The 15,174-nt window shown below is 43.6% G+C and overlaps 1 protein-coding gene across 1 annotated transcript in view; it reads left to right on the forward strand.

Annotated features, from left to right (window-relative positions):
* Positions 1–8,866: 8,866 nt before the first annotated feature.
* FAM149A (family with sequence similarity 149 member A) overlaps positions 8,867–15,174 on the forward strand; it is a 257,211-nt gene continuing 250,903 nt past the window's right edge. Inside the window, exon 1 of the mRNA XM_069744361.1 lies at positions 8,867–9,863. Within this exon, the coding sequence (XP_069600462.1) occupies positions 9,244–9,863 (620 nt within the window). The 5' untranslated portion in view covers positions 8,867–9,243. The remainder of the gene's footprint in view (positions 9,864–15,174) is intronic.

A 15,174-nucleotide genomic window follows, 5' to 3' on the forward strand; every position in this document is an offset into this window, starting at 1 on the left:
CCAGAACACCTGAGGGAGGAAGCCCAGAAGCTGCAGTACCACTTGTGACCACAGGAGTGAATTCAGCCACAGAATTCACAACAGTACCCCCCCCTTGAGGAGGGGTCACCGAACCCTCACCAGAGCCCCCAGGCCGACCAGGATGAGCCACATGAAAGGCACGAACAAGATCTGGAGCATGGACATCAGAGGCAAAAACCCAGGAATTATCTTCCTGAGCATAACCCTTCCATTTAACCAGATACTGGAGTTTCCGTCTAGAGACACGAGAATCCAAAATTTTCTCCACAATATACTCCAATTCCCCCTCCACCAAAACAGGGGCAGGAGGCTCAACAGATGGAACCATAGGTGCCACGTATCTCCGCAACAACGACCTATGGAATACATTATGTATGGAAAAGGAGTCCGGGAGGGTCAGACGAAAGGACACAGGATTGAGAATCTCAGAAATCCTATACGGACCAATAAAACGAGGTTTAAATTTAGGAGAGGAAACCTTCATAGGAATATGACGAGAAGATAACCAAACCAGATCCCCAACACGAAGTCGGGGACCCACACGGCGTCTGCGATTAGCGAAAAGTTGAGCCTTCTCCTGGGACAAGGTCAAATTGTCCACTACCTGAGTCCAGATCTGCTGCAACCTGTCCACCACAGAATCCACACCAGGACAGTCCGAAGACTCAACCTGTCCTGAAGAGAAACGAGGATGGAACCCAGAATTGCAGAAAAATGGAGAGACCAAGGTAGCCGAGCTGGCCCGATTATTAAGGGCGAACTCAGCCAACGGCAAAAAGGACACCCAATCATCCTGGTCTGCAGAAACAAAACATCTCAGATATGTTTCCAAGGTCTGATTGGTTCGTTCGGTCTGGCCATTAGTCTGAGGATGGAAAGCCGAGGAAAAAGATAGATCAATGCCCATCCTACCACAAAAGGCTCGCCAGAACCTTGAAACAAACTGGGAACCTCTGTCAGAAACAATATTCTCAGGAATGCCATGCAAACGAACCACATGCTGGAAGAACAAAGGCACCAAATCAGAGGAGGAAGGCAATTTAACCAAGGGCACCAGATGGACCATTTTAGAAAAGCGATCACAGACCACCCAAATGACTGACATCTTCTGAGAAACGGGAAGGTCAGAAATGAAATCCATCGAAATATGTGTCCAAGGCCTCTTTGGGACCGGCAAGGGCAAAAGCAACCCACTGGCACGTGAACAGCAGGGCTTAGCCCTAGCACAAATCCCACAGGACTGCACAAAAGTACGTAAATCCCGTGACAGAGATGGCCACCAGAAGGATCTAGCCACTAACTCTCTGGTACCAAAGATTCCAGGATGACCAGCCAAGACCGAACAATGAAGTTCAGAGATAACTTTACTAGTCCACCTATCAGGGACGAACAGTTTCTCCGCCGGACAACGATCAGGTTTATTCGCCTGAAATTTTTGCAACACTCGCCGCAAATCAGGAGAGATGGCAGACACAATGACTCCTTCCTTGAGGATACTCGCCGGCTCAGATAAACCCGGAGAGTCGGGCACAAAACTTCTAGACAGAGCATCCGCCTTCACATTTTTAGAGCCCGGAAGGTACGAAATCAGAAAATCGAAGCGAGCAAAAAATAACGACCAACGGGCCTGTCTAGGATTCAAGCGCTTGGCAGACTCGAGATAAGTAAGGTTCTTATGATCAGTCAATACCACCACGCGATGCTTAGCTCCTTCAAGCCAATGACGCCACTCCTCGAATGCCCACTTCATGGCCAGCAACTCTCGGTTGCCCACATCATAATTACGCTCAGCAGCAGAAAACTTCCTGGAAAAGAAAGCACATGGTTTCAACACTGAGCAACCAGAAGCTCTCTGTGACAAAACCGCCCCTGCTCCAATCTCAGAAGCATCAACCTCGACCTGGAACGGAAGAGAAACATCTGGTTGACACAACACAGGGGCAGAACAAAAACGACGCTTCAACTCCTGAAAAGCTTCCACGGCAGCAGAAGACCAATTAACCAAATCAGGACCCTTCTTGGTCAAATCGGTCAATGGTTTGGCAATGCTAGAAAAATTACAGATGAAGCGACGATAAAAATTAGCAAAGCCCAGGAACTTTTGCAGACTTTTCAGAGATGTCGGCTGAGTCCAATCCTGGATGGCTTGGACCTTAACCGGATCCATCTCGATAGTAGAAGGGGAAAAGATGAACCCCAAAAATGAAACTTTCTGCACACCGAAGAGACACTTTGATCCCTTCACGAACAAAGAATTAGCACGCAGGACCTGGAAAACCATTCTGACCTGCTTCACATGAGACTCCCAATCATCTGAGAAGATCAAAATGTCATCCAAGTAAACAATCAGGAATTTATCCAGATACTCACGGAAGATGTCATGCATAAAAGACTGAAACACAGATGGAGCATTGGCAAGTCCGAACGGCATCACTAGATACTCAAAATGACCCTCGGGCGTATTAAATGCCGTTTTCCATTCATCTCCTTGCCTGATTCTCACCAGATTATACGCACCACGAAGATCTATCTTAGTGAACCAACTAGCCCCCTTAATCCAAGCAAACAAGTCAGATAACAATGGCAAGGGATACTGAAACTTAACAGTGATCTTATTAAGAAGGCGGTAATCAATACACGGTCTCAGCGAACCATCCTTCTTGGCTACAAAAAAGAACCCTGCTCCCAGTGGTGATGACGATGGGCGAATATGTCCCTTCTCCAGGGATTCCTTCACATAACTGCGCATAGCGGTGTGTTCAGGCACGGATAAATTAAATAAACGACCTTTAGGGAATTTACTACCAGGAATCAAATTGATAGCACAATCACAATCCCTATGCGGAGGTAGGGCATCGGACTTGGGCTCTTCAAATACATCCTGATAATCAGACAAGAACTCTGGGACCTCAGAAGGAGTGGATGACGAAATAGACAAAAATGGAACATCATCATGTACCCCCTTACAACCCCAGCTGGATACCGACATAGAGTTCCAATCCAATACTGGATTATGGGTTTGTAGCCATGGCAACCCCAACACGACCACATCATGCAGATTATGTAGCACCAGAAAGCGAATAACTTCCTGATGTGCAGGAGCCATGCACATGGTCAGCTGGGCCCAGTACTGAGGTTTATTCTTGGCCAAAGGTGTAGCATCAATTCCTCTCAACGGAATAGGACACCGCAAAGGCTCCAAGAAAAACCCACAACGTTTAGCATAATCCAAATCCATCAGATTCAGGGCAGCGCCTGAATCCACAAACGCCATGACAGAATACGATGACAAAGAGCATATCAAGGTAATGGACAGAAGGAATTTGGACTGTACAGTACCAATGACGGCAGACCTATCGAACCGCTTAGTGCGCTTAGGACAATCAGAAATAGCATGAGTGGAATCACCACAGTAGAAACACAGCCCATTCAGACGTCTGTGTTCTTGCCGTTTAACTCTGGTCATAGTCCTATCGCACTGCATAGGCTCAGGTTTAATCTCAGACAATACCGCCAGATGGTGCACAGATTTACGCTCGCGCAAGCGACGACCGATCTGAATGGCCAAAGACATAGACTCATTCAAACCAGCAGTCATAGGAAAACCCACCATGACATCCTTAAGAGCCTCAGAGAGACCCTTTCTGAACAAAGCTGCCAGCGCAGATTCATTCCACAGAGTGAGTACTGACCACTTCCTAAATTTCTGACAATATACTTCTATATCATCCTGACCCTGGCACAAAGCCAGCAAATTTTTCTCAGCCTGATCCACTGAATTAGGCTCATCGTACAGCAATCCGAGCGCCAGGAAAAACGCATCGACACCACTCAATGCAGGGTCTCCTGACGCAAGAGAAAATGCCCAGTCCTGAGGGTCGCCGCGCAAAAAAGAAATAATAATCAAAACCTGTTGAACTGAATTACCAGAAGAATGAGGTTTCAAGGCCAGAAATAGCTTACAATTATTTTTGAAGCTCAGAAACTTAGTTCTATCACCAAAAAACAAATCAGGAATAGGAATTCTTGGTTCTAGCATAGATTTCTGATCAATTGTATCTTGAATCTTTTGTACATTTATAACGAGATTATCCATTGAAGAGCACAGAGCCTGAATATCCATGTCCACAGCTGTGTCCTGAAGCACCCTAATGTCTAGGGGAAAAAAAGACTGAACACAGCTGAGAAAAAAAAATGATGTCAGAACTTCTTTTTTCCCTCTATTGAGAATCATTAGTTTGGGCTCCTTGTACTGTTATGAAAGCAATCCAGTAATACAGTGTGCCAGTAATCAGAGCACATACAGTGATCTGACAATAACCCAAAAACAATAGAACGAGCTCTGAGACGTGGAATCTCTGTAGACCTCAATACCTGAACCTATCCTAAACACAACTAAAGGCAGCTGTGGATTGCGCCTGACACTACCTATGCAACTCGGCACAGCCTGAGGAACTGACTAGCCTGAAGATAGAAATACAAGCCTGACTTCACTCAGAGAAATACCCCAAAGGAAAAGGCAGCCCCCCACATATAATGACTGTTAGCAAGATGAAAAGACAAAACGTAGGGATGAAATAGATTCAGCAAAGTGAGGCCCGATATTCTAGATAGAGCGAGGATAGCAAAGAGAACTTTGCAGTCTACAAAAAACCCTAAAGCAAAAAACCACGCAAAGGGGGCAAAAAGACCCACCGTGCCGAACTAACGGCACGGCGGTACACCCTTTGCGTCTCAGAGCTTACAGCAAAAACGAATAGACAAGCTGGACAGAAAAAACAGCAACAAAAGCAAAGAAGCACTTATCTAAGCAGAGCAGCAGGCCACAGGAAAGATCCAGAAGCTCAGATCCAACACTGGAACATTGACAAGGAGCAAGGAAGACAGAATCAGGCGGAGTTAAATAACAAGGCAGCCAACGAGCTCACCAGAACACCTGAGGGAGGAAGCCCAGAAGCTGCAGTACCACTTGTGACCACAGGAGTGAATTCAGCCACAGAATTCACAACAGGCACCTGAGTTTCATCATCAGATGCGTACTGTGCTGTGGTCACCGGAGGCACTGGCCCACCCGCCTCTTCAGAGTCAGAGAGACAAAGCTGTTGGGCATCACTGCACACTGCCTCTTCTTCCATTTCTCCAATGCTGCTTGGCTGGCCCCCTGTTTCCAAGCCAAGAGATTCAGAGAACAGAAGTAGAGACGGCTCCTGTCCTGGGCTCTCTGACTGCCTGGCCAATTTGGCAGGTGGTGAAGAGACAGATGGCTGCTCTCCAGTGGTCTGTGCCTGAGAGGATGTGGCACTAACTGAAGTCGATGCCGAGGCGTTAGCTGCCATCCACCCGACAACGGCTTCAATTTGGTCTTCACGCAGCAGCGGTGCACGGCGCTCTCCGACAAAGCTGCGCATGAAGGACTGTTCCCTGCTGAAACTGAGTGACGACGAGTCACCGGCGCCCGCAGCAGGCACAGAATCACCACGTCCTCTCCCTGCTCCTCTCCCTGCTCCGCGCCCACGCCCACGTGCCTTACTCCCTGCCCTCTTCATCTTGGTTGACAGATAAAGATAAGCAGAAAAGTACTAAGGCCTTAGTGTGCTTATTCCTGAAATGCTCCTCCTAACAGGTGTAAGAAACACTAATGTTGTAAAGTGTGGACTAAACTTTATTATTTTTCTAATGTCGCCTACACAAGTGTTAAGTTGTGTTTGGTGAACTTTACTTTTTTTTTTTTTGCAGATCGGGCTACAGAGCTAGTTGAAATCACACGGAGACCATGCAGACAGCCGTAAACGGCGCTGCAAGGCCCAAAAAACCTCCTCTAGGTTATCCTATTTAGTGTTTTTCCACTATTTAGCTGGAGACGGGTGGAAAGACACTAATAGGGATTTTTTTTGTTAAATTTTAAACAGGCTGCACTATTTGAAAAAAAGGAAATTTTTTTTCAAGGTATGAGGCAGTAACGCACCCTGAGCTGAATCCAACCGGCTATGGCTGCACACAGACTACAGGGCGAGCTGCGCTCACACAGAGACCGTGCAGACAGCCGTAAACGGCGCTGCAAGGCCCAAAAAATCCCCTCTAGGTTAGCCTATGTAGTGTTTTTCCACAATTTAGCTGGAGACGGGTGGAAAAACACTAATAGGAATTTTTTTTTTTAAATTTTAAACTGGCTGCACTATTTGAAAAAAAGGAAATTTTTTTTCAAGGTATGAGGCAGTAACGCACCCTGAGCTGAATCCAACCGGCTATGGCTGCACACAGACTACAAGGCAAGCTGCGCTCACACAGAGACCGTGCAGACAGCCGTAAACGGCGCTGCAAGGCCCAAAAAAACCCCTCTAGATCAGCCTATGTAGTGTTTTTCCACAATTTAGCTGGAGACGGGTGGAAAAACACTAATAGGAATTTTTTTTTTTACATTTTAAACTGCCTGCACTATTTGAAAAAAAGGAAATTTTTTTTCAAGGTATGAGGCAGTAACGCACCCTGAGCTGAATCCAACCGGCTATGGCTGCACACAGACTACAGGGCGAGCTGCGCTCACACAGAGACCGTGCAGACAGCCGTAAACAGCGCTGCAAGGCCCAAAAAACCCCTCTAGGTTAGCCTATGTAGTGTTTTTCCACAATTTAGCTGGAGACGGGTGGAAAAACACTAATAGGAATTTTTTTTTTTAAATTTTAAACAGGCTGCACTATTTGAAAAAAAAGGAAAATTTTTCTCAAGGTATGAGGCAGTAACGAACCCTGAGCTGAATCCAACCAGCTATGGCTGCACACAGACTACAGGGCGAGCTGGGCTCACACGGAGACCGTGCAGACAGCCGTAAACGGCCCAAAAACCCCCCTCTAGGTTATCCTATGTAGTGTTTTTCCACAATTTAGCTGGAGACGGGTGGAAAAACACTAATAGGAAATTTGAGAAAAAATGTGCAGCAGGCTGCACTATGAGCAAAAAAGGACAACTGTGTGAGGCAGTGTGAACCCCCCCTGAGCTGAATACAACCGGGTATATGGCTGCACACAGACTACAGAGTGAGCTGCACACACACACACACACAGAGACCTTGCAGAACGCTGTTAAAACAGCGCTGCAAGGCAAGAGCAAGGTGAACAGTGAAGAACACACAGCGTTTTGCTAAATTAGCCTTTGGAAAGGAAAATAAAGCAATTAGCTATCTCAACTGGCCCTCAGTTAGAACACAGCGTCCTGTCCCTAACTGAAATCACAGCAGAGTGAGCGCAAAATGGCGGCAGCGTTTTTTATAGTGCAGAGTGACATCATTTCAGCAGCCAATCACAGCCTTGCCAGTACTTACATGCCCACCATGCTAAACAGGATGTGCCCACACTTCCAATCATTCCTCATTGGCTGCTGCGTTCAGTTTGAATTCTGGGAACTTCCGATTCCGGTATCCGATACGCGGGAAGTATCGGAATTCGGTATCGGAATTCCGATACCGCAAATATCGGCCGATACCCGATACTTGCGGTATCGGAATGCTCAACACTAACCACAACCTCTACCACCATCTCCTGTCATTGTTGATGGTAATTAAGAGTTTCAGATTGCAAAGATTTTGGATTCTCATCTTGTTCATCGGTTGCTTCAGAATCTGGTATACTGGAGGGGTTACGATCCTGAGAAGATATGGGTACCAGCATCTGTTGTTCTTGCTGCCTGGTCCTGAGGTTCTGGAGGTCCCTCGTAGAAGAGGGGGTACTGTCACGGGGTTACCTCAACAGTGTGGAGCCAGAAGACCGCAACGTCTGATTGCTCCTACTCTGACGCTGAGAAGAAGCACTTCAGTCATTTTAATTCTGTTTATTCCTTCTGGCAGAACAGGGACTAATTGGCCATGTTGTAAATCCCTGTGCTCACAGCTGTGCTCAATTAGCCACTCCTTTTCCCTTTATAATCTGGGCTCTGATACTAATCCTTGTCAGAGCTAGCTTTATTGCTACATGGCTAACAGAGGGAGAGGAGTTTGTATGAGGAGAGTTGAAGGGGTTATTAGTGACTGTTGCTTGGTTTGTTTGTATGCATGGTAGTTCCTTATCCTTCTCTGTTTTGGTTTATTCCCCTATCTTCACACCCTCGTGCATTCCTCTCTTACATGTGAGTGAATATTTTGTGTGCCTGGAGTTTTCTTTTAACCATTGTTTGTGTTGCCTTGCTTGTCGGGTTGGTGTCCCTGGGTGGGGAAAGACAACAGATGAAGGGCTCACTCAGGAGATAAGGCAAGGGTGGAGACCCCGGCATCTTCGCCATCTGAAGTATCCTGGGGAGCAGGGCGAGCTAGGGCGTCCCCCTAGTGTTAGGGACAGAGAAGGAGTCTCTGGTCCTGGGTCACCAAACAGCTGTGTCATGACAGTGGGTTTTCTTCCATTTCCTCTCACACTCCAAAGACTTACTGATAGGGAAATTAGCTTGTGAGCCTCAATGGGGACAGTGATGGTGTTGTCTATGAGGTTCTGTGGAATTATTGGTGCTATATAAGTGAGTAAAATCTATAGTAAGGGTTGAGAGCTAAACAGAAGGGTGCTTTCATTTGAACTAATATAAGACACAAGAGATACAATGCCCTACTGGAAACATGAACTTGTGCAGGGTTCTAGCAATGGCCCAGTTATACTGTACAGCAAAGTTGCACATGGCACGTCCCTTTGTCAGCACTCTGGCTGATTTTCGGCTTCTGATAGTACAATACTGTGACTAATGTGTTTTCTTTTCCTGTCTCTCAGGGAGAAAGCTTTACCTTCCAAGCCTCATAGCTGGAAAGGCCCAATTACAAGTCGCTCCTCTTTTTGTTTATCATAGCAACCCTCCACCCCTTTACTCTGGTGTCAGCAGCTCCGAGCCATTGAATCAAGACATAAACAGGCAGCTTTCTCCTTTCTTCCAGGATCACAGATATGCAATTTTCTTTCTTTGCAAAACCATTTTACTCATCTCCAGGATTTCTTCATTTTTGGACAAGACACATAAAGACAGATTTCTAATAAAATAAGAGAAAAATGGCTGAGCGAAACCCGAAGATTACAATTTTTAATTCCCTTTAGATCTGTTTTCATCAGCTGTTATTTTGATCTATTTTCCTTTTCTAGAGAAGTCGGCATATATCGGGATGCACAGATTTTTATCGGCCCTTCATATTTGTACTACTATACAGCCCTTGAATTGCATTCATTAATTTTACTTTTAATCTTTGACCATAAAGACATGAAGGTTGCAGTCTTGGACTTGGGAACTGTCTTTGCTAAATTTTTTAAATCCTCCGTATCTCCTCTAAGTCCTGGGCCAACGAGTAACCCATTTCCTCAAAGTTCTAATGCAGTGAACTCTTCAGGAACAGCAGTCCCTTCCCTGGGCAGTAAAACACCATTTTTTCTGCTTTCCGCACCACCGTCCCCTCTTCATATCCTCAATACTCAAACCACATTGACAGCTTCTCTGTCCCGTATTCCCTCTGGAAAAGCTTTGACTCCTAGTCCACACTCAGGTGGTATTTCTGCACCCAGCAGCCCTTCTCATCTGGTAAAGCCCAATCCATCAAACTCAGTATCCAGTAATGTCATACAACTCAGGCAACTCAATGAAGAAACATGGATAATTCCACAACCTACTGCTTCATCTCCCACACCACCAACAACTGTACTGGTACGTCCAGCACCAACAAGTATCAACATATCTCCGACAATGCCATCTAACCACTCAAGTCGGTCACCGAGGCTTCTTCAAGAGACATCTGCGACCGGGTGGAACACCAAATCGATGCTCTTTACCCTGCCGGATATTGGGGAGGAGAGCACAGATTATGAAGACCATCTCTATAGCCGTGGGTGAGTTGTATTTGAAGAAGAAAGTCACATCTCTCTATGGATAACACTGAATATTCTATGGTTTTAATTAACACTGAGACGCTTTGAATTACTGAGTATTCATGCATGCACATGGCTTCAGCTAGTTACACTCTATTCATGTGCTCATTGTGTCTTTCAGTAACACCTACTGTTTCACTGCAGTCTTAGCAATAGTTAGTACAAAAGCAGCCAAATGTGATGATAGGTGACATAACAGGCTAATAACATGGCTCATTGTGAGGTCGAACAATCATGACTAGAGTAGAAATAATGACTCGGCAAATAAAAAATAAAAGATGTCTGAGTTACATGTAACAATTGTAACTATAGTTCCGTAGTGACAATCAATTTATGTAAATGGGAAAAAATATCATTCATTGAATCGGAAAACCATCTAATCCAAAGAAAACATTCCTTCTTATCTATGATTGTATCTGACAAAGAATGATGGAATCAAAATATAAAAAAAATGATTTTATTGCAACAGGAATAGATTTTACAGTAATATAAAAAATATGTGTCAGTGCGCAGATGATCAGCTGAAACCAACCTAAGGCTGGTGAAAATCGGTCCGATTATGCTAATCACACTCTGATCAAACTCTGAGTGTGATCTTAGGGTGATCCGATTTTCTTTGATGAGAAGATGAAAAAAACAAATTCTCCATCTCCAAATCGGACTGCACTTAGATATCACTGAAGTGCAGTCAGATTTTTTTCCTCGGACTCCTTGACTTGCATCGTCGAGTGCGATCTAAATATCGGATGCAAATCGAACAAGTTGTGATTTTTTTCCTTGGCAGACACTGCCCAAGGAAAGTCGGACACATGCACCATAGAATAACATTTGTCCAAGTGCGATCCGACGTTTTCTTGGATTGCACTCGGACTGAAAATACGATCAACTGCACGAGCCCTAGCAACGAGTGTTCATGCTGTCTGTCGAAACAGGACCAAAATCTGTCACTTTTACTACCAGAGAAAATTGAAAAAAACATTTGTCAATTAATGAAACTTTGTCTTAAAATGGTGTTTTTTTTTTAAATAAAACTGCTGTATAATTTTTTTCCTCAATTTAAAAAATTGTACCATTTGTCAGATTCCAAAAAATATAGAAATATTTGGCATAAAAATCAGAAAGTGTATGGGAATGCGCACGCCGTACTTTCAAAACTCGACGAGTTTTCAAGAAGACGCTTCAGGAAAGACTATCTTTTTTTTTTCTGAAGTGTCTTTTTAAACATATTTGGTCATTACTCTAGCACCTTTTTGATGTTAATGAACACCTGAGGGGTTTTTGACATCTTAACAGCATTTTTGTGGCATAATTTTTTACTGCTCTTTTCTGGACATTTTTTTTTAACTTTGTCCAACAATAAAGAAACTGTTAGCAGTTCTTAAACGATCCCTGTGTGGCCTATTTATAATAAAAAAAAAAAAAAAAAAAAAAAAAAGGTTCCTCGCATCATGTTCTCATACACTTTATGCAGTATTAGCCCTTTGTGTCTGTACTGCTACATACTTAGGCAGTTAACTGGTTCATGCAGCTTTACATGAACACCTGAGCCTTACACTATAGCTGGTCCGAATAACTAAAGCAATTGTTACCATCCACCTCTCGTGTCTCCCCTTTTCCCCATAGTTTGTAAGCTTGCGAGCAGGGCCCTCACTCCTCCTGGTATCTGTTTTGAACTGTATTTCTGTTATGCTGTAATGTTTATTGTCTGTACAAGTCCCCTCTATAATTTGTAAAGCGCTGCGGAATATGTTGGCGCTATATAAATAAAATTATTATTATTATTATTAAATTATTATTATTATTATTATCAAGAACAGTGAGAAAATGCTCAAATAGATGCCGGGCATTTTGAACATTCCCATTTATTTGTGGTATAAAGTATAAAACATCTTCAGAGCTGAAAAAAACTGAAAAATATGAAAGTCACTTCTTTGAACCACTTGGTGTCTTGGAAACCTGAAACATTGAAAAGACACTCAAAACACTGAACGTATGAACATTTCTGAACATAGAAATGCATATGGTTATTCTTTTCAGTGTTTTTTGGGTACTTCTTCAGGCGTGCTTCATATCACACCCACCTGAAAAAGACATTGTAGACGTATACTCTAGAATCCATCCTCCTAAGTTAGTAGGGGCAGCATGCATTCTTAATTTCCTTCTTGAGTAGTTGCTCATACCCCAATCTGTGCATGCTCTGCTTCTTCTAGACTTCTATGGATGCCATTGAACTTAGCCAGTTGCCGTACATTCTCAGGTGGCAATCTTTGAATTGGGCTTATCTGACTTAATGTTGGTCTCCCCTAGGGTGATATATGCCACATGCCTTTTACTTTACTGCACTGAACAATTTTATACATTTGGAAACTACAAGGAAAATTTAGTAAATCATGTCCACTGTACGATATTGTGGCCAATGCATGCAATTATATGGTTATCTACTGTATACAAATATAGGGTAGTACATAGAGCCTAATTCATATTCAACAAAATATTGCATTGTTGTAACTAGAGTTCAATGGTCCTCAATGCAAAATTTGGACCTCGGCCCCCACCTACATGTTGGTCAGATGTATTAACTCTTGTAGCGTTCTAAATTCTGTAAAGACATACGTATTGCCCCTCCATAAGGTAATGTTTTACATTCTGTATTAATGTCACCCATCTTGGGCCCTTTCCTAGCATAATGTCCATCAACCTGGACCCCTTCCGGTAATAATAATAATCTTTATTTTCGTATAGCGCTAACATATTCCGAAGCGCTTTACAGGTTGCACACATTATCACTGTCCCCGTTGGGGCTCACAATCTAAATTCCCTGTCAGTATGTCTTTGGAATGTGGGAGGAAACCGGAGTACCCGGAGGAATCCCACGCAAACACGGAGTGAACATACAAACTCTTTGCAGATGTTGTCCTTAGTGGGGTTTGAACCCAGGACTCCAGCGCTGCAAGGCTGCTGTGATGATGACCCCAACCAGTCTCCCTTCTAGTAAAAATGTTCCCCATCTTGGGTCCCTTGCAGTAATAATGTCCATCATCTTGCACCTCTTCCAATTAGAATGTTCCGCATCCTGGTCACATTCCAGTAACAATATCAAACGACATGGGCCACTTCCTGCTATAATGTTTCCCCATCCTGGGCCCTTTCCAGTAATACATGTCCCCCATCCTGGGTCCCATCCAGTAATGTCCCTCATCCTGGCCCCCTCCATTAATATATGTCTCTCTTACAGGGCCCCTTCCAGGAATACATGTCCCCCATCCTGGGCCCATTCCAGTAAGAATATCCCCCATCCTGGTATAATGTGCCTATCCTGGCCCCTTCCAATAATACATGTACCTCATCCTGGGCCTCTTCCTGGTATAATGTCACAGCTCCTGAGTCCATCCTGCAATAATGCTTCTCGTTATGCCACTGTTCTCTAACACATTTTAAAAAAAAAAAAAAAAAACAATTCTTCTCACTTTCCCATGGCATCCTCTTCTATAGTTGGCGCAGACGACGGCAGCTGACATTGGTGTCACTGCTATGAAGTCAGCTGCTATGCTCCACATGTGACTAGTACACCGATCTCAGCTGACGGCCTCTGATTGGTGTGGATTGCGGTGCAGGGACCCAGCGGGCCTATGCACTGCAGTACCAATCAGCTGAATGTGCATCCTCTGAAGCAAATCTCTCTAAAATAGGCGCTAGGGTCAGCGGGCCACCTTCATGCAAGGGCCCGGACGCGGTTGCAGAGGTTTTTTATCTGCCAGTTGGCAAAAATAGTCACACATAGTCAAGTACAAGAATAAAACAGCCACCATGTTGTATTAGTCTATGCCTGATGATGAGGCCTGGGTAATCTCGAAAGCTTGCAATTTTGCAGAATTACTGTCAGCATATCAAATAGGGTTTTGATTTTAAATTTGCAGCACACGCTCAACTAGTAAGGCATAGGATCAAATCCACAATAAATCCGTAATAACATTTCATTGTAAAACAGGGGGACTTTTTCCGTCACTTCTGGATCACCCGCTAACAAACTAGATTTTATTCTGTTCAAAATGACTAGAGAAGAGCAATTCAATTCACACTACTGTTGGTCTTCACTTTGGTGCTCAGCATCTTAAGAGCCTCTGGCACTTATTAGGCCCTGTGATGTCACCATGAAGAACTCATTCTCTAAAAGACCATAAAATAAGTTTATGGACCAGGCTTAGAAGCTGGCCTGCTCCACACACAGCGGGTACCGGCTTTGTTACACAACTGACATTTTCCTGCAATCTGTCAACCCTTCTCAGTGACGGGGTGCCGATGGGTCGTCATGGTAGAGGGGTGGGTGGGGGGTGTCTAACAACATCACCCTTGGTAGTAATACAGACAGGACGCAGTAGGAAAAGGCTGACAAGGTGATATACTGCAATGCAGAAGTATAACAGTAACAGTGTCAAGTATCCTAGTAGGACCAAAAAAAATTAACCCCTTCACCCCTGGGCAATTTTCTGTTTTTCTTTTTTTTTTTCTCCCCTACTTTCAAGAGCCATAACTTTTTTTTTTTTCCAGCCATATAGGCTTGTTTTTTTGTGGGACAAGTTGTACTTTTGAATTACACCATACATTCTGCCACATAATGTACTGGAAAATGGAAAAGAGATTACAAGTTTGGTGAAATTGCAAAAAAAAAACCATGCAATTCCACAATGGTTTTTGTTTTTTTTATTTACCGTATTCAATATATGGTAAAACTTACCTGGTAATATGAATCCCCAGGTTAGTATGATTACTCAGATTCAAAAATGTTTTTTTTTATTTAAGTAGTGAAAAAAAATTCAGAAATTTGACAAAATTTTTTAGCCATTTTCTGAGACCTGCAACGTTCTAATTTTTCAAGATTTGGGTCTGCGTAAGAGCTTATTTTTGCATCCCAAGTTGAAGTTTTTATGGATACCATTTTGAGGTAGATATGATGTTCTCATTGTCTTTTATTGCATATTATTGCGTTGTTGCTTCAACCAAAAAAACATAATTCTGGAGCTTTGATTCAATTTCTCTTTACGCCGTCTACCGATCAGATTTATTTTCTTTTATATTTTGATAGATTGGGTGTTTCTGAACTCGGCAGCAGCAAATATGTGCATTTTTTAATTGTTTTATTTTTAATGGTGCAAAAGAGGGTGACTTTAACTATTGCATTTTTTAAAGTATTTTCTAAAACTTTTTTTTACTTTTTACAGTATTTAATAGTCCGCTTTAGGAAACTTGAAGCTGAGATCATCCGATCGCCTGT

This window comes from Ranitomeya imitator, chromosome 1, assembly GCF_032444005.1.
Source record: "Ranitomeya imitator isolate aRanImi1 chromosome 1, aRanImi1.pri, whole genome shotgun sequence".
Taxonomy (NCBI): Eukaryota; Metazoa; Chordata; class Amphibia; order Anura; family Dendrobatidae; genus Ranitomeya; species Ranitomeya imitator.